Here is a 20,047-nt window from a genome sequence, read left to right as displayed (position 1 = left end):
AGTGTGAGCAAGGGAAGGGATCATTTTCCTCTCAGCACCTGGACCTGCTGGTTTTCCAGAGAATGTTAAATTATGTTGCTGCCCAGGAAAGATTTTTTTAACTTACCTGAAAGATTTCAATGGAGTACAAGAGGAGCAAATCCTCCTCTCCCTTCAACCTTTTATATTCTTTAGCATTTCCGAGTTTCTGTGGACTTTTTCCTCATGCAAGTGTATTAGGTGCTTCAGTTACCCCCAGGGTGAAAGATGCTCCTCTTTTTATAAACCTTTTAGATTGTTGAAGCAATTTGTTCCAAAGGCTTAATGCAGTGAGTGAGGTTTTGTTTCTTGTCCTCTTCCCTGGTGGTGCTCTGATCATCCTTTTCATAAACTTATTTCTTGGTTCAAATGAAGTGAAATGACATGGGAAATAAGCTGGGATCTCTATATTGCTCCTAATTGATTTGATACAAATATTTGATAGTTCTGAAGCTCAGTCATTTGAGCAGATTGCAGAGTATTTCTCAATACTCACAGAAAAACTGATATTTTTTTCCTTCTGAGCTGCCCCTCTTGAGAGCCTTCACTCCTAAAGTTTCAGCAAATTGACACAAAACTTTCAGAGCATAACTTAGCAGAATGGGATTTTTAATCTATTTTTTCATCTAGACTGTCTTTCAAGACTTGAAATTCTCATTAAATTATTTAGGGCTTTTGTCAGGGTCCACTTTTCTAAAGAAATATTATTTGTTTACTCTGTTTTGTTGAAGGGGTTTGTTGTTAGTTGATGAAGGGAGAACTGCATTAATTAGGACTTCAAATAAACATTTTTTGCCAATGGTTCCCCAATAGAAATGATATGACAAGGGAGTCTGACTCATGAGGGAAATTAGATGCATTCTCTGAAGGATAGCTCCCATGTGACTCTCTGGCAGTTTCACCAAAAAATTGCATTTCCATATACTCCTACAAAACATCAAATAAAGATTGTAATTTCACCAACATTCTCCATTTTTGGGCAATTTTCATTGCAGCAGTTTCCAATAGGAAAAAAACAAACAAACAGCACTTTCTGTGGGCAAGGCAAGCAAGACATTTTTGAGCAGCTTTGGGGCAACACAGCCGATGTGGGAGAAATTAATGTGAAAATTTTTGTGACAGGCAGGAATTATTGTCAGCTCCCTGGTCCTCCAGTTAGGTGGTCACCACCTTCCTGCTGTTTAAGCCAAAAGGAGATATTACACCTCTGGGAGAAAGTGGCTCCTGTAGCCACATAAATTTTTTAAACCTACAATGATTTATTAAGTAGAGTAATATTTTGCAATACATATATTTCACAATGTGTGTTGTAAAAGAACAACGTGTGGATATACACATAACAGTCTTGAAATTATCTCTCTTGGTGGAGATTTACTTCAAATGAAGGAAAGCTACAAATTTAGAGGCACGGTGGATGCTGGTGCAGAGTCTGGGGTGGCTGGTGGTTGTTGTGAAGCTACAAGAGACATTTCCTCCTCTGAAAGCTGTGCATGGAACCCTGAATATTGTGTGAGGTGTCGTCGCTGTGACATCATTAGAGATGAGAGATGTCAGCAGAGGGAAGTGATGTGACCAGGAGTGCACCAAAATTCTGCGGCACAATAGTGAACGGGGCCCAAAGACAAACAGCACCCCCCCAGTACCCACCAGCTGAGCCCCACTTCATCCTGGTCCATAGAAACAACAGGAATTAGCTGAAATTACAGATTCTAGCTGCATTTAAGAAAAAATACTTTATTTTAAGGATATTCAAGCACTGGAATGGGTTGTCCAAAGAGCTGGTAAAATTTCTGTTCATGGAGAACTTCAAGTCCCAACAGGACAAAGACCAAAGCACCCTGGTTTGAATTCACATTTGACCCATTCTGTTCCAGGGCTTTCCATCAAACTGAATGAGCCTCTGATCTTGTGCAGCATGTTAACCTCGCTGTTCTCCTGGTTTTTCCCTCAGTTTTGGGGTTTTCTGTGTGTCTGTGCTCTTCTCTCTGCCTGTGCTTGGGTTCCTAGACAGTGATCAATACAGGTCAAGAGCTGGGCCGACAGCTCTGTGCAGAAAGAAGAAATATTTCCTTATTTCTGCTGCAGCTGAAACCACATCACAACACAGCTCCCCTTTCACTGATAATTAAGAAGAGGCTGCAGCAGGAACACAAAATTGGTGAGCTGGTGAACAAGCTGCTGTCAAATGGGTTTGTATGACTGGTAGCTATGGTTGAGATGGATGAATTCTGCTGGTAAAATTGAGACAGCTTCTGCCAAGCACATCTCAGGCATGGCATCATCTTCTGCATGGCACCATTTTCTGCACTGCTATGACCAGCAGCAAAGGCAAGCTGTACAGCACTGCTCTGAAAAAGGGCCTGACTTGCATGAAGCCAGGAAACCAGAAAAGAAGGAAAATAATGCTCATTCTACTGGAGCAAAACCAGAGAAGAGGAGCTGGAGAAGTTGCCCACACTGTGCACCTCTGCACCACAGCACAGTGGTAAAACACAGCCTCAGAGCTGTGCTCCTGGTGCTCATTACAGGCAGGGAGGGCACAGATGAACCTCCTGAGGCTGGAAAGGTCACAGGGCAACTAATGGCTTTAAAACTGGAACAGGGTCAATTTGGATTAGAAAGAATTGAGTTTTTTATGGTGAAATGCTGGAACAGGTAGAGGTTGTAGCTGCCCTGTCTCTGGAAACGTTCTTGGTCAAGCTGGACTGGGCTCTGAGCAAGCTGGTCTCAGTGAAGATGTCCCTGCTTATTGCAGGGGTATTTATTTAGGTGGTCTTTAAAGGCTCCTTCCAACCCAGACTGTTCTATAATTCTGTAATGAAGTCACTTGCCAGAAACTCTTCCCTTGATAAAAATCCTCTCTCTCTCTCAAGAGGATTTATCCCTTGCAAGAGGGAAATAGCACTGGGAAGGCATCACCATCTCAAATTACCTTCAACCACCTTCAGTGATGCATCCTCCTGTGCAGCAGTACCAGTTATTGGTTTCTCTGGGTCTGGATTGAAGGCACTTGAGATGGTAGTTCATGTTCTGACTCAGGTGTTTATTATTCGTTATCAGAAATAAAACAGTTTCACTACTGTGAGCTCGGCAGCTTTTCATTAGAAGGCACAAAATGGCCAACAATCTCTTGTTACAAGGACTTTTAAGACTAAACTATCCAATTAAGAAAGGACACCTAGATTATTTTCCCTTTTAACCCAATAACTTATCCCAAGGAGCCCACAATGTGCATTTTTCCATCCAATTATAAAATGCCACCCAAACCCATAAAGAAGAAGGAAGAAGAAGCATGAAGAAGAAACCCAGGACAACACCCTGTGTCCTCCATGTTGACTCCATCCACAACATACTAAAAATCCCAAAACCTAAATTTCTCACCAAGTGATGATACACCTACACTACTCTCTATAATCCATTTCACACTTTTGTGGATTCTAGTTTATCTTGGAGTCTAGGAAACTTTCTCCATGAGTGAGGGTCTAAGTCAGTGCTCCCCTGGGGATCAGGACACCCCAGAGCAGACAGAGAAATGTTCCCAGTGCCCTGGGTTTCCACACTCCTGTATCCAGCTCCTTCAGCACAGCCTGCTGCAAACACCCTCCTCACGTGCAGCCCAGAGCCTCCCTCCTGCTCCCTGATCCGCGCCACTTCCCAGGCCAGCAGGCACTGCGAGTGCTGAAATTAAACAGATCACTCACAACTGGCTTTCTGTGCAACAGCCCTGCTTAAATTGGCTTTCCTTGAGCGTTCAGCCCAGCCAGTGCTGCTGGCTTTTGCAGGAAATGAGCCGAAACCAGCTCCTGGTACGTTGAAATGAAATCCAGCTTTTGAACGTTTGCAGGAAGAAATCAGGGATGGCTGAGCTGCTCAGGAGCACTCTGGCATGCTTGAATCCAGCCCCTGCAGTCCAGAGCTGCAGGCACCCACAGCTCCCTGGAGGGCATAAAAGATGGGGCAGAGTAGACCTGCATAACCTCAGCTTTGGCACAGATCAGGAACTCTGACCCAAATCCATGGGGAATATAAACCACACCCCAACCCTTGGCATGTGGAGCTGCTAAGATTCCAGCTCCACAGATGGGAAGCAGCACATTGTGCTACAGCTGCTGTTTTGGTGCCACACACACACGTTAGGCAGTGTGAGGATGGGTAATGCCATGTGCACGAAGGCAGGAACAAGTCAGGAGCACGTTGCACAGCCAGCTGTGGGAGGTGAGTTTATGACTCAAAACCCTGGATAGCTTAGGCTGTAAAATACCCAGGATTTGGGGCTTTCTAAACTAAAGTCCATACCTAATATAAAATGGAGAAAAGCCTTTTTTACCTTTGCAGGATATGGCTGCACAGCAAAGAGGCTGCTGCAAGAATGAGTTTGGTGCTGAAAACCAGAGCGATAACCAGCTTTTTATCTGCCCCCACCTTTCCCTTTCTTCTCCTGCCTTGGGTCTTTCCTGATTAGCTCTGCAGGAGGAAAAGCTCACTTTTGAGCATCATTGTTGCTGCCCTGTGGAGGAGATCAAAATGCACATCCATAGCTTGGATTTTGGACTTTTCCTTATGGCAAACTCAAGAGAAGTCACCTTGTTCTCTGCTGATGGGGTAGGATGCACCACAGGGGATGGGGCAAAAAAGCTGCAGCAGCACCCAGTTGGAAATCCTGCACAGGGACAGAAACCACAGGGCTGGAGGGAATTCCACATCCTTGGAATGATGGGGTGAGACATCAGCAGGAGGGGCAAGGGAAGGTGCAGGAGCGTGGAGCAGGCACTCAGCTGTGGGAGGAAAGCCAGAGGGAGCTCAGGGCTGCATGGAGAGCTGCAGGAACAGAACAGCTCCTGCTTTCCCCATTTACACAAACATCCCTGACCTTCCAGTGGAAGGCTGGGTGATCCAATTTGCAGTGAGAATGAAATTCATTAGGAGCAGGAAGGAAAAAGGACGCATCATCAATTTGATGGAAATAACATGGTTTTGAGGGTGCTGACATGAATCACAAATTGCATGAAATTTGCTCAGTAGAATTGGGTAGGTCAGAGTGATTCAGATGTTTCATTTCAGCTTTTCTTTATGCAAGTGCATCTATTCTTCTCTTTGAAAGGAGACTTTTATTTCATATTTTAAAGGAATAATAGAAAGAGCTAAATAACCTGAAAGTTATATGAACTATTTTATCAAGAGAAATCCAAGGGGTCCAAGGTATAATGAGAACTTGAATAACAGCATAAAGCACTTATTTTACCTCAGCAGTGGCCCCAACACACCAAGTTCCCCAGAGCAACATGGGCCACAGCCCTGAAGGACTCTCTCCTGCAGAAAACATTCTGGTTTGTGCCAATAAAATGAGAGCATTAGTGCATGAAGCTTGCAGAGATGGAGCAAAAATCCCTCAAAAGGATGAATGTTGCATGACAGCCAGAGGCAGAACAAAATCTCACTCCCTAGTCATCACTATGGGTCTATTTTCTCTATTTTATATATAAGCTAATGCAGGTTCAGGTAATAATTATAGGAGGTGGGAGGGACAGAAAAGCTTCCTCTTCTTCCCCTTCACAAAGTAAAGTTTATGAATTATGGAATGTTTGTTTGTAACAAAAGTGGCACCTTAAGTTTGTGATCATCCCTACACAGTTTTCATTTTGAAATCTAATTAAGCAGCAAACTTTTATCATTGCTAATCATGTATTTGCAATTAATACGTTGAGGATTATTTTCATTTCAGTGTCTCACTTCAGAACAAAAAGCAATTGCAAACCATCTGCCTTCCACTTGAAGCTCTTGGAAAAAACTCCCCTAGGCCTGAGGGGAGCAGTACTTCCAAATCCATCTCAGCTGACACCCTGACACATTCTGCACTGGGCAAAATTAAGAACACCATCGTCCAAAGGCCAAATGTTTTCATCAGGATGAGAATGAAATAATGTGAAATCAATACCATGCTGTCAAACTTCTACCTCCAAGAAGATTTCTGCCAGGTCCAACCTACAGGTGGCCAGGATTTCACTCCTCAAACACACCTGCACTTAACACCTGCATATGGCATTACTCAGCTTCCTTCCTGAACAACAGGAGAGGAACATCTGCATTTTCCCCAAGGCAGTGATTCATGATGCCATCTCTCCTGCTGCAGCTGCTCAGGAGTGACATGCAGCCAAAAAGGAGCAGAGAGGGAAAAGCAAGAGGTAGAAAGGTTGTGCATTCCTGTTGGGCTGTGTTCTCCAGCAGTCCTGATTGAAAAGTAATTTCTCTCCATAAATTGGAAGCACAATTGTGCTGAGAAGGATGTGCTCAGAAAGAAAAGCCAATGTCAGAGAGCTTGAACCACACTCCCATTTTTCAATAACTTCTCCGTCTGATAGCCTCTGGAATCAATCAGAAAAAAAAATTCAGCTCCAGCTTTTCTCTGCACAAATGTCTCTAAGATTTCTGCCAACTGTCAGCATGTCTGGCTCATCAAGGAGAAGCAGAAAAACTTCTAAGCAAAGAGATCAAATGATCCAATTCCCTGAATGTTTAACTCCTCTGATTAAATACTCAAGGCTGAGGCTCTGAGGGTTTATTTATCCTAGGGTGGAGCAACCAATTAAACATCTGATGCTTCTGCAGCCTGGCAGGGTGGTGTCGCTCCCAGCTGGCCTCAGTCACCAGCATTTGTAGCCAACAAAAGGAATGAAAAATGCTCTCTTTGAAAAGCAAGGCAGAAAGTGATAGGTGGGGAGGAAGAAGGCAGGAACCAGCAGCAACCTGCCCTCTCTACCTATCTGCACAAAATAAAAGGGATGGGGTGACACTGGCTCTGCTGGGAGGGGATTGCCAGCCCCATGAGCAGCAGTGGGAGATGACAGCTCTTGCCTTGCCCCATTTTCTCTCCTGCTTTCATCCCCAGTGTAGCCAGGCCCTTTACTGGGCTGCAACCTGAGCCCCCAGCTGCCAGCCCCTGGCTGAGACTCAGCTGTGCAGCAGAAAACAGATCTGTATCCCTGGCCAAGGTCTTGCACCACCTGAGAGACATCCATCCTGGTGTTACCCTCACGTGGAAGGTTTGCATGGATCCATTTTGCAAAGATCTTCTGTGGGAGCCAGGAGCATGGAGCCCTGGAGCCCTGTAGTGATTTTGAGCAACAGGATGAGAGGCAAAAGGCAGAAACTGGAATGCAGGAAGTTCCACCTGAACATGAGGAAGAACAGGTTGCCCAGAGAGGTCGTGGAGTCTCCCTCACTGAAATATTCAAAAGATATCCAGGAAGTGTCTGGAGGCAATCCTGTGCAATGTGTCAGAGGATGAACCTGCTCCCTGAGCAGGGAGGTTGGACCAGGTGATCACAGTGGTCCCTTCCAGCCTCTCCCATCCTGTGATTCCCTTTCTCTGCCCCTCTAAGGCACATCTGGTGTTGCTTTGTTGTCCCCTCCAACAGCATCTCCTGACTGGAGAAACCTTCTGAAAACAGTTCTAACATCCAAACCAGATCAAGAGGAAAGTGAATCCTCACTGGCTCTTATTGCTTCCTCACTACTCAAACCTCCTTAGAGCAAGTTTGCAAAAGCACAGAAGAGACAATTAATTGCACATTCTCATGTGCACAGCAGATGCTAGTAATTTGTTCAGTGTAAAACTTTTAAAGAAAACAAAACTGTAATACCAAAAAAAAAAAAAAAAAAAAAGGAAAAAAGAAATCTTACATCTGTTTATGGAAAATAAGGGTTCTACCCTGCCTGAAATTATTATTTTGCTGTAAGGGGAATGAATAAAGCCTATCCTAAATAATTTTTCAGCTCACTGGGAAAGCATCTCAGCAAGTTATAGTCAGATATTCATTGGAAATTGCTGAGGCATAAGCAGCACTACCTAACAAAAACAATCCTAACATTTCATGAAAGTGTGTAGGTGGAAAGATGCAGATACTGTACAGCACAATTAATTTCTCCAAGTAGTAAAATCACCCATGTTTCATAAGGGTCAGATTGAGAGAGTTAGGAAATGTTCCTCCCTGAAAATTACATTATGATCAGGCAGTTTATTCTGCAGTTGCCAGAACAAATTAAAAGTTACATATTGACAAAATTGCCCTGACAAATGAGAGCTCAGCTCCTCTGTAACCACAGCAGTGAAGATTTACATCCACTAGCAGGTCCCAAATGAGTCTGGGATTGTTGTTTTGGGTAGGAGAGGAGCACCACATTATCACAGAATGGGGTTTTGGGTTGGAAGGGACTTTGAAGGCCATCTAGTCCAACCCCATGCAATAAGCAGGGACATTTCCCACTAGGTCAGGTTGCTCAGAGCCCTCTGCAGGCTGACTTTGAATTACTATCACCATTTTACAAGCTCAGGAAACTGAGGCACAGAAAGATGAAGGAACTTGCCCAAAATCACCCAAGGCTAGTAGCAGAGCCAGAAAACAACTTAGAATCCTGGGGTTTGGGACACTCTGTCCCTCTGGGAAGCAGCTTGCCTCCCTGTTGCCTCCACCAAGCTGAGAACACCCACAGGCCAACCTTGCCAAGGTGTAAACCTCAGCACCAACAAAGGACCTCCTCCCAAAACCTGCTGTGGACCACCTGCAGCAGACAGGGATGTGTGGACCTGCTTGCTTGCCTTCTGGGTTAATGTGGAGAAGTTGGACGTGGGTGTGACGGTGTTCACAGGGGTTTTCAGGATGAGGGAAGAGACATAGATCTGACTCCATATTTCAGAAGGCTTGATTTATTATTTTATGATATATATGTTATATTATAACTATAGTAAAAAGAATAGAAGGAAAGGTTTCATCTCAGAAGGGTACTTAAGCTAAGAATAGAATAGAAAAGAATGATAACAAAGGCAGCTGGCTCAGACAGAGAGCGCCAGCTCCGCCGTGACTGGTCACTAAATCCAAACATCCACATGAGACCAATCACAGATGCACCTGTTGCATTCCACAGCAGCAGATAATCAATGTTTACATTTTGTTCCTGAGGCCTCCCAGCTTCTCAGGAGGAAAAAATCCTAAGAAAGGATTTTCATAAGAAGATGTCTGCGACACACGGGTGTCCAGAATTCCATCCTGAAGGTCACAAACTCTGAACACCCACTGGGACTCAGGGGAGCAGTGGCAGGGACACAATAGCCTGAAGCCTGCAACAGGAGAACCACAGCATCCACTATCCCATCCTTGAAGGAGTCACAGATTGATGCAGAGCTCCCTGAATTACTGGGAACCTGCTCTTAGGTGCTCCAGGCTGAGCCTCTCGGGGGAATGCCCCAGCCTAATCACGCCTGCATCACTTCAGGAACATGGAGAAGACACAATTCTTCCCCAGCACAAAAGGGGTGAGCTGCAATTTGTCCTGGCCCATGAACACCTCTGTGCATGCAATCCCTTTTCTCCTGAGCCATCCACCAGCCCACCATGCCAGTCACTATGCAGCAACCAGATTAGTGTGGAGCACGTTTCCCTCCAGGATCAGCAATTCATCTTTCCTTGGCAGCCTCTCAGCTCCTGCAAAAACACTTTGTTCAGGCCTGCAGGGCTGGGAGTTTGAAGAAATGTTACTTCAGCTCTAGCACAGTCCAGTAAATGTGATTTGTGCCATTGCTGGTAAAAGGCCATGAGCTGCCTTGTGGTCCTTTCCACTGCCCTGACAGTGCAAGAGCTCAGGGCATGCTAATACAGGAGGAAATGCACTAATAATGACACCATTTTGTGACATTTGGGTAATTGGTTTTATGAAGGGCTATAAATAAACACAGCTCAGGCAGCAGTTTGTGCATCCTTGCAGGAATGGTGGCAGTCCATCAGGGAGAAAAAGTGGCACTGCCGCCCTTGCTCTAAACGCCCCCAAATTTGTGTAAACATCCCCAGAAGCTCCTTTTCCATCCCTCACAGGCTGAGATGTCCCTTCAAACAAGGTGTTGTTTTGATAAACAGATGGCTTCTGCCTTGGGAGCTGCAGGGACCTGTGTTGAGCTCTGCCTTGCAAGGGAAAGAGGAGCTTGGGAGAACCAAGTAATCAGCCACCATCCTTAGACATCTGTCATTCTCAAAACTATTAGGTTTTGGTGCAGTCTGAAGGTATTATCCACCTTTTATGGTACTCCATAACAAGAATTGAGCATACCAGCAAAACTGACCTATAAAAATAACCCTAAACTCATTACAAACAAGACATAATGATAAAAGTCAAGTTACTCCTGAGATTAAATAAAATTAGTGAAGTAAGTGTTCTCTCATTAAAAAACGGTAGCTGGTAAACAAATCCAGATAAAAACCTCACACCTGAGTGTGAAAAAATGACTTTTCCTCTGCTCTGGCAGTGGCCTCAGAGCACAGAGTTAGCTTTGACCAAGGATTGAACCATTCTATGTTAAGCACAGAAACCCAAAGGCTTCCTTCAATCTCACTGTTATTTTCTCCTTAAATTGAAGAGTAGGAAATAACAACCATGAGTTTGTCTGTGCTCTTACTGAAGATTTCTTTCCAAACCCAGTAACGGAGGACTGAGATGCAGCTGGTAACAAGACAAGCATCACTACAAACTTTCTGCTGCTCAGTAGCTGCTCAGCAGCTCTTTAGTGCCTGTTTTGCCTCCAGAGAAGAGATTTTGCCTTCCACCACCCCAAGCAAGCACTGAAGAGAGGGGATCTTGTGCAGGCTCTCTGGAGACTCCAAAAAAGAAAAAGGTTTTCTGAGCAGCCTACAGGAGGGTTTAGAGGGGAAATTCTGGCTCCCCCAGACACCACAGCTGGCACTTGGTCATGCTATCAAGATCCCCCAGCCTTTACTCAACACTTTGTCTAAATTCACATCCATCTCATTAAACTCTGGCTGTTAGCAGAAAACAAGAAATTCAGCCATGCCTGACCTGGGCACAGGCAGGAGCATCCCCAGCCAAGCACTCCCAATTAATATTTGCACCTTCCCAACCTTTGCCATTTGAGATGAGACAATTTGCAGCTTTCCCAGTCTTGCATCAAAGTGGGGACTTTCACCTTCATATGGAATGAGCTCTTAATTGATGGTACAACATCCCAGGAGGGAGCAAGCAACAAAAAAACCCATCCTGATTTTCATTTCTTCTGCACAAGGATCCCAATTATGCCATATATCACATCATTTGCATTGCCACAACACAGCCTTTTATATCTGTTTGAGTTGCCAGCTATTTAATCTCAGTCCACCTTTAAAAAAAGACTTGTAGAAAATGAGATGCTTGCTTTATGCTGATGCAGTTAAGGGAGCTAATTTCAATTCCAAAGCAAACAAGATTTATGCAAGTCAATAGACTGAGGGGTCCAGGAGCCAACTAGAACAAGGCTCTTGTTCTGGTTTAATAATTCCTGGGACAGTCACAGGAATTTACATAAACTGAATTCTCCAGATCTCATCCAGTTTTGGGCTGTAATTTCCTAGGGTTTGGAGGACATTAACCACTGATTTCAGAAGTGCACATACAACTTTTGCTGGATTTGCAGGTGGCCCTGAAACATATTTGGGGCAGCATAAAGACAGTTTTCCACTTGGTGTTTGTAGTATTAAATGCCACTGTGATCAAAAAAAGGGCAGTTTCAGTGTCTACAGAGTCACTGATTTACCTGCCTATTGCAGGGTGTACCTGTGTTCAGGAGCTCCAACATTTTCATGCAGGGCATGTGTCAGCAGCTGTTTTTGGGGAGGTCATGCAAAGTTCTACAAAAGCACAGTAGGCTGCATTTCAATTAGACCGGAGATGTGAAGAGTCACTAAATTAATCAATCCCTAATCTATTATAACATCCAGATGCTGCTTCTTTTCTCATGGCAGCATACTGAAAAATAGCTGAGTATTTCACCAAAATAAGTTAATATTTTTCTATCTGATCCTGGTTTTCCCAAAGAGCTAAATGTGAGGAGATACCTTCAGTGTAACATTTGCAGCAGAGCTCAGCTAAGTTCACAGCCCTTCCCTTCACACATTTATGTTGGTACCTGTATAAAATTTGTAGCATGCACAAATACAATTTGTCAGTCTCTGGGTTAGACTGCTTCTCCAGGCACCTGCCAGGTACAAAGGATTAGTGGTCAAGGACGCTCATATTTCAATATCCCAATTCCCACACTTGCTTATACAGCCTCAGGGTTTCTGTTTGCAGGGACATGACTGACAGAAGCTCTCCAAATGTTTCCATCACATCTGAGCTATTGAGAAAAACACATTTTCTATTACAGAATAGAAATCCCATAGCAACAAAACCAATCTTTATCATGATCTCAGAGAACATTGTAAACACTCCTCCACCTAGGGGCAGATACATTTGGGTTTGCTCATCACACTTACAATTCTCTGCAGAAGCAGGACAAGAGGATGGGGTTAAATTAAACTTCCTTCAGTTTGCATAACACCTGGACACACTTACAGGTGTCTGCTGGCAGTGGAAATACCCAGGCAAAGAGTTGCAAAAAGGGGTGCTGCTTCTGCAAGAGAGTATCTTGTGAACATCCAGGATTCTGAGGGGATGATTGATGCAGTCCCTCCCTCAGTCCCCCTGCCTGACCAGGGGACACTGACCTGTCCCCTCTAGTGTCCTTCTGCCCAGGTGATCAGAGCAGGCTGGATCAGACCTTCCTGCAGCAGACACTCAGAAGCAGATGGACCTGCTGGGATAAGGATCAGGGCTGTGGCAGCTGCTTGGGGCTGCTCTCCTTTTGCTGAGGGTAAGAAACCAGCTCATCCTCCATTCCTGTGCATCTCCGGTAAGATGCTGACCCCCTGTGGAAAGATTTTATGTTACATGTATGAGGCTGCAAGAATTGAGAAAGGAAGGCTTGACTTAGTCCCTGGTGTCTGGGGGATGCAGGGAGCACTTTTCCATGCTGGAAATTCATCCAGTACTTTTGTTTGCCCTGCTCTTCCCTGCTAGCAATACCATGTGCAGCAGCAGTGCCTTTTTCTCTCTTCCAGTCCTGGGAGGCACAAGTGGGATTGTCAGACATCTAGGTTTCAGGAAGGCTTGTGGAACTGTATCTTCCACAACATAATACAAATGCCTCAGTTTAATGCAGATACTAATGATTAAACTCAGGGAGGAGCAGCCCAGAGGGACATCTGGTCACATCTGCAGCTTAAGTGCTGGTTTCAGATGCCATCACACAGCATCTTCCCCAATAGTAGGGGTTCCCTCAACATTCTCTATAAAAATAAAAATCTTGTAAAAGTAAAACTAAATACATAAACCTTGCCTGCCTGTGTATTTCAGACCAAGTCCAGTGGAACATGACCAAAACATGTCAGTCTGGGGCCAATGTTTAATTTCACACTCACTGCTCACTCTCACTGCTTCCCAATCAAACTGGTTCTGTTGATGGATGGAGGATGCTCAGTAGAGCACCTGAAAACCTGTCAGGCATTTTTCCTCCCATCTCTCCTTCCATTATCAGCTGAGAAACTGCAGTTAGCACTGAGCTGACACTCTCTGTTACCAGGTGAAAAATTTGGTTTCCAGCAGGTCTCCTCCCTGGTGAATCTGATCTTCCAGACCCCTTATCCTCTAATATCTGAATTCCTTGCTTTCCTAGCACGAGCATCTGCAAGAAGCATTTCCTACATTAGGAAGTAGTTTACAAGATCACAGAGCAAGTAAGTTTCTTGTCAGTTCTCCAATTTCCTATCAAACTGAGATCCCAGACAGTTTTGTTCATGCAAGCAGCTGGGCAAAAAGCGTGTCAGAGCTGTAGAAACATCATGTTTCATTACTCTTTCAACATCTCACAGAAGAAATCATTTCCACTGAACCATCTGGGGTGTGCAGCAGACACTGAAAATGTCAGATTAAATAGGAAAAACATTTCCATCTATGTTATCTGGCTAACACAGAAAGCAGTGAAAAGACCTGCTGTTCAGCAAGGAAAAGGAGGTAATTAAAAATCTGTAGTCATCTTAACCAGTCCCATGGGTTTCACCAAGGGAAGGTCAGTGTAATAAGCCAACCTGCCCAGCCCAGCCATGCTCAGAGGCCCAAAACTAATTTCATTTTATAGGTCATGGCTTGTCTTGAGAGAAGCCTGGTCCTGAAAAGTTCCCACATACCCCTTCTGCAACCAGCTCTGGGATCCCCAAGTTCACCAAGCTGTGATTCTGCCCAGATGGAGCTTGGTACATCCAATGTCACCCAAGGGAGCTGCAACGTGGTGTCTGAAGAGCATCTGTTCCACTGGCTCTGGAACTGCACAGCTGCATTTGTGAACCAAAGTCACCCTTAAAGCCCAGCCAAGCTTTTCTCCAGCTTCCTCCTGCTTTTAGCCAGTCCTGGCACTTGGGGTTGGTAATTTTCCTCCAGGGATGTCAGGGTTTCCCTCCTTGGCACCACAAGAAGGGAAAAAACCCCACTACTCACCTCTACAGATGGAGACACCACCTAGGATAAAGGAGAGGGGCATGCTTAGTGTAAGCATCACTGTTTCACTGAAATAACTCTTCTTTTGCCAGCTTTTATACTGAAGATATAAAATCCATTCCATGACCTGGCCTGAGTCCAAATTTCTTCTGCAGCTGGATGCTGAAAAGTGCTGGAGTTAGCAGGGCACAAGTTATGAAGTTTCTCAGCTCATGGGGAAGGGAGGACAGTGCCTCCCTGCAAGGCAGGGTACAGTGAGGGCCTCATGAGCCACTGGGGGATCTTCTCCAGCTGGAAACAGGGAAAGGGTTTCCCCATCATCAGCCCTGTGCTCACACACACCCACATCTCCCTCCAGAAAGCTTAAAAATAGGGTCCAGCACACGCCCCAGCTTATCACGGGGATGAGCAGCTGAGCTTCTCCTTTTCTTCTTCTCCCTGCTGCAAAATCCCTCCAGCAGGAGCCCACCAGCTCAGGGAGGTTGGGCAATGCCCTGTGAGTGAGTGATGATACAGAGGAGAGGTTTCAGCATGTGTCACCTCAAGCCCTGGGTCCTGACCCAGGCTCTGCTGTCCCAGTGAGCCGTGATTCATGCCAGAGGGTCAGCAGGGAGACACTCAGAGGGGATTTGCACCATGAGCCTGCAGGTTTGCTGCTCTTCTCACTCAAGAAGAGTGCTCCTCCTCTCTCTTCCTTGCCCAGCTGGGGTGATGCTGCCCAGAGAGGAGAAAAAGGCACCTGTCCTCCCACCTTCTCACCTGCAGGCCACCACTAAAGCTGAGTGACAAGAGTCATGGAAAGGCTCAGCCTAGCCAGCAGTGATCCAATTTAGGACACTTTCCTAACGTGTCCTAACCCTGCAGAAATGATCTCAGGTGCCCATTGCATCCCACATGGAATGGGACATGAAGTCTCCCCTGTCCTGTGTCAAGAGAAATTCCAAGATTAAAAACTTGATGTGTATTTGATTGGTAAATTTGACCTTCTGAGGGATCCACACTAGGGATTCTAAGGCACTGCATGCTAACAATGAACACAACCAAGCATGTTTAAACACCCCCTGAGAGGTCTCCATGCCTTAGGCTAAGGACACACCATGAGTACATTCACATCAGCAACACCACTGGGTGGCCCAGACTGAGGCTGCAGGGTGATCCAAATCCTCACGTGGTCATTTCCTTCCATAATTGCAGCAAATTGCCATTTCAGCTGTGTGCACAGGGAAGTGTCCATACCTGGAAGGAGTGCTGATACAACTTCAAGATTCAGAAAAACCCTGTAGGGCAACAACCCAGGGAGCAGCATGAGAAGGGAACAATGAGCCAGGAGCTGGGAGCCATAAGTCCATGTGAGCACAGGTCTGCAAGGGCAAGCACTGCTAAGGAGAGCTACACTTCTCATATGGCTGCCCTAAATCTGTCCCTGAGAACCAGAGCCAGGAAAAAACCTTGAGTTCTTGAGCTGTAGCAGCAGCAAAGCTCTGACCCTACTGAGTTTCAGGAAGAATGTCCCCAGAATTGATGTATGAGATGCAAAGCAAAGTAACTACATGAAACAAGCACTTCCCTGGTCACCTGCTCATATCTGACAGCAACATTTTAAAAAGTCAGGCAGAGAATACAGCTAAAAAATGAGGGCTCAGTGTTCAGCTGGCCCAATCACTGCCAGCCAGCCAAGCAAAAAGACCTGAGAAGCAAAATGCTCTTGGCAAGGGAACTTCCACTAATGCTCTTAGGCTGCTGCAAATGCAAAGCAACACAGCCCACAGCGGAAGGTGTTTAAATTAGGTCAGGCTCTTTTTGGCACTTCTCCAGGTGGGATAATCACCAAGGCTGACACTCAGCAGTCTGTGAGCTGGGGTAATCTGTGCCATTCATTCATGCCCTTAGTCACTGGCATTTCAACAGGAAAATGCAGCACCTCCAGATTCAGGAGCTCCTAACACTAAAACTCTCCTCTTCTCTGGCACAGCCACTTTTTTCCACAAGCTGTTGAATAATAAATACAACAAAATGCTGGAAATGCCTCATTTTGTCTATCTGCACCTTCCTTTCTAGCCTAGACTCTCTTTGAAGGAGACCTGTGCAGTTACCCACCCTCAAGCCAAGAGGACAGAAGTTTAACAGAGGCAAATTCACCCAAAGCATGAGGGAATCCCTTCACCACTGCCTTGTGCTTGTGCAGATGGAAGGCAGGGAATAACCATGTATGAACTGAGGGGACTGAGGACACCTGAGGGCACCTGAGCAGCCTGACCCAGCATTTCCAGGGTCAGCAGAGGGAAAGGTGCAGAGTCACTGACCTGGCTAGCAAAGAAAAACCAGGCCACCTTCATGCAGGGCACTGAGAATGGGGTGACAAGGAAGGAAAACAGGGATTTATTCCTATTGGATCTGAGCACAACCCAGATTTGGTGTCAGGCAACCAGCTCATCCTCCCAACAACATCAACCAAGGTGTTGCCTAATGTTCACTGCAAGCTTGGCAAACCTTAACAAATGATGGGAAGTGGCATTTCCCTTAGGGGGAACAACCCACAAGCTGGACTCACTGTATCCATGGGTAAGATTCACACCAAGAAGAATTTGGAATGTATTTTTTACTTTGAAATATAGAAAAGCAAAAACACAAGATAGAGCATTTCCTACTTAATCAGGACTGTGAAAAAACAAGAAGCATCTCCATTGTTCACCTCAGCACCTTCACCCAGTCCCAGGACTCTCTCTTGACCTGGCACTTCCCCTGCTACCTGAAAATGCAATTTTATCAAGGGGAGCCTCCTCCTTCCTCACAGCCTTAGAGCAGTACAGCAGCCAGCACCCAAAACCATTACAGCTCCAGCCAATCTTCCCAAGATCAGGAGTTCTCCAAAGCAGAGCTCTTCCAGTGAAAACAGCTAAGCTTCCATCTTTTACTCAAAACTGGAGGCCAGGCTAAGGTACAAGCAGGGATGGTTTGTCTCCTCTGTGATCAGGACCCAATATTCCTTCTCATCCCATTCTTAGGTGACAACTAAAAGCAAACCCTCCCTCCCAGACAGCAGAACATCAAAGAAAACCACACATCATGGCAATTATTAATTAAGTTTTTATGTTTACAGTAGTCACTTAACATGGATACCAAGAGGTTTTAGTAAGAATTCTGATACTGGAGTGAATTCATTGGGAAAGCTGTAGAGGACCAAAACAGCTGCTCTAAAATAGTCATTCCAAAGAAGAAAAAGTTGAGATCATACTGTGCTTTAAAAGTGAAGTTACATGGTTTAATTTGCATAGCACAAGCATACATCAGTAGCCAGGTCACAGGCTTTGATAAAGCCCATCTCCACCTGTGTTATTGCCTTTTTCTTTTCAATCTGAACTGGCTGCTGGCCTCTGCTGGAATCTAGGTAGGCTTACTGGCACTTGCTCTCCAGCAGCTCCACTTGGTTTCTCCAAGGAACATTCAACACCACAAAGTTGCAGATGGTGTGCTAAGGAAAGAAAGAAAAAAGTAGTTAGGAAAATAAGTGCCATTTACAACTGTTCTTCACTCCTGTGGCTCTCTACATTTGCTCTCTCCAGACAAGTATTCTGAGCAGCACTCCTGTGCTCAGAGCAAGTCACATCTCTTAAATAAACCCTCAGAAATAAAGCTGAGCAGCCAGCACTGCTGTCAATCAGGTTATCTCCTTTATCCACTCACACAGGAAAGCTTTCAGCAATGTTAATACTCAAACATAAGCCCACAGGCACAGCTAAGCCACTTGTGACAGATCATTGCAGTTTCCATAATGGCACACACCAGTTTTGTGCTTCTGTTATGTGCAGCTACACCTCTCACACACGCAGGAACAAAGAGCACATACATACTATTGCTGCCATCAACAGAAGGAATGAGGCACTACAGAAAACCTCAGGCCAGATGAAGGCAGACGTGTTTGGTGCTCCCACCCAAAAAGCTCAAGTACTCATTACAAAATGCCTGTGTAACTGCTTGGTGGGCACAGGGAGATGGGGTGATGAGCTTGTTTTGGGCAGTGTTTTGGCCAAAGCTCTATTCACAGCAATACAAGTCCCACAGGAAAGCATGCCAAGCATGTTTACATCACCATGGGAAAGAAGAGATGAGAATTCTGAGGAGCCTGGACTGAGAGTCAGGAGGCCTGTAGGCCTGACAGAGTTTCCTCCACATACCCTTCTGATCCAGACCACGACTGCTTCTTAAGAGGACTGAGACACATGCACTGCTCCAGCCCAAGCATCATTTAAAAACAGCCAAAAGGCCCTGCCTTCTCTGACATCAACTGGCAAGACAAGTTCTGGCAAGGGCACAGCTTGCTTTGCCTTGTTAAGTATAAAGGCATAAGGTCTCTGATGTCGGCTGAGGGAGACAGGGGAACTGACCACAGCCATCTGTATGAAGCCAGTGGGACAGGGCTGGAAACGGGGAAGGGTGAGGGTCAGCAGGCTGTGCCCTGGAGCCTACCTTGGCCATCTGGGGCTCCTCGTGGAAAGCACAGTGCTGGATATCAGTTGCTGGCTTTGTGCAGGTTGTCCGGGCAATCTCCACTTCCATTATGTACTTGACTCCAGCCACGACCTGCAACAAGACAAGCAGGCGAGGCGGCTTTACTCACAGCACACGGGGAAGGAAGGGCTCTCTGCCGAGAGAAGCCCGGCAGGAGGGCAGGCAGCGATCCTGTTTACATGATGGAAAACAGACTGTGAAAGCACTCAGGGAATTGGATGTGGCAACCTCCACCAAAGAGGCACTTGGCACCTCCTTAGGAACAGGAAACAAAATCCAAGTAAACAAGTCCCACAAAGCAGCAATAAACAGAGACATGTGTTAACCTATGAGCAGCGCAGCAAAGCCACTGGCTCCTTCCACAGCGCGCAGCACTCAAGGTCACTCAGACTATGAGAAGCCAGGATATAAAAATAGAGCTTTTATCCACCTTTTGTGGGGAAAAAAACGACAGCTTGCCGAGGCCCCCGTGCTAGCGCTCTGCCCTTTCTGCACAGGAATCCGGCCGGCCTCACTCCCAACCCCATAGCAGAGAGTGCCGCCGCCGGTGTCTCACCTGTCTCTGGGCGCTGATGATCCGCACCACCCGGCTGGTGTACATGTCGTTGCTGGCCCTGTTGTACGCCGTCATGGCGAACTGCAGAGCCCGCTCCAGCCCCTCATCGTTCTCGGGGTCCTCGATAGGCTGCGGGGCGCCCACCAGCCGCGGGCGGAGCCCGGCGCCCCGCACGACGCCGGCGAAGAAGAGCAGGGCCGCCGCCAGCAGCACAGCCACAGACACTCGATCGGCCGCCATGGCTGCGTTCTGCCAGCTCCCCCTCACGGCCGCCGCCATTTTAAAGCCGCGGGGCGGGGCGGGCCCGGCGGTGTTTTGGGCTGAGCCCCGCCCCGCCCCGCCCCGGCCGGGAGTCCCCGGTCCCGCCGGCGTTGGCCGAGGGCTTCCACAGGGTCGGGGAGCGGGGGGGCAAAGAGGTTGGTGATACTGCTGCTTTCCCGCACGGCAAGCTGGAGGCTCTTCCCAGACTCTGCCTCCTCGTGGGTTATTCTTGTGCTTATTTCCCCCTGCTGCGAAGGGAAAATAAAAACCACAGAGCATTTTAAGCTACCGGTGTTTTGTTGCCAGCGCACACCTTGAGTAATTTCCTACCTCGGCCTCCGCAGCGCTGGTGCT

The 20,047-nt window shown here is 46.3% G+C and overlaps 1 protein-coding gene across 1 annotated transcript; it reads right to left on the bottom strand.

Moving 5' to 3' along the window:
- Nucleotides 1–17,436: 17,436 nt before the first annotated feature.
- LOC134416177 (cystatin-like) lies at nt 17,437–19,728 on the bottom strand. The gene is made up of 3 exons (XM_063152523.1): nt 19,433–19,728; nt 18,835–18,948; nt 17,437–17,839 (listed from the first exon to the last, which is right to left on the bottom strand). The coding sequence occupies exons 1-3, from the start codon at nt 19,709–19,711 to the stop codon at nt 17,762–17,764; spliced, it is 471 nt and encodes a 156-aa protein (XP_063008593.1). The 5' UTR covers nt 19,712–19,728; the 3' UTR covers nt 17,437–17,761.
- Between the last annotated feature and the right edge of the window lie 319 nt (nt 19,729–20,047).

This window comes from Melospiza melodia, chromosome 3 (genome assembly GCF_035770615.1).
Source record: "Melospiza melodia melodia isolate bMelMel2 chromosome 3, bMelMel2.pri, whole genome shotgun sequence".
NCBI lineage: Eukaryota > Metazoa > Chordata > Aves > Passeriformes > Passerellidae > Melospiza > Melospiza melodia.
This window is presented reverse-complemented; position numbering and strand designations above follow the sequence as displayed.

Excerpts from the sequence above, each read along its gene's own strand:
- LOC134416177 (XM_063152523.1), bottom strand. The coding sequence starts at position 19,711 with ATGGCGGCGGCCGTGAGGGGGAGCTGGCAGAACGCAGCCATGGCGGCC. Across the intron at positions 18,949-19,432 it reads TCATCAGCGCCCAGAGACAG|GTCGTGGCTGGAGTCAAGTA; the intron begins GTGAGACACCGG and ends GTCTTGTTGCAG. Across the intron at positions 17,840-18,834 it reads AGGAGCCCCAGATGGCCAAG|CACACCATCTGCAACTTTGT; the intron begins GTAGGCTCCAGG and ends TTCTTTCCTTAG.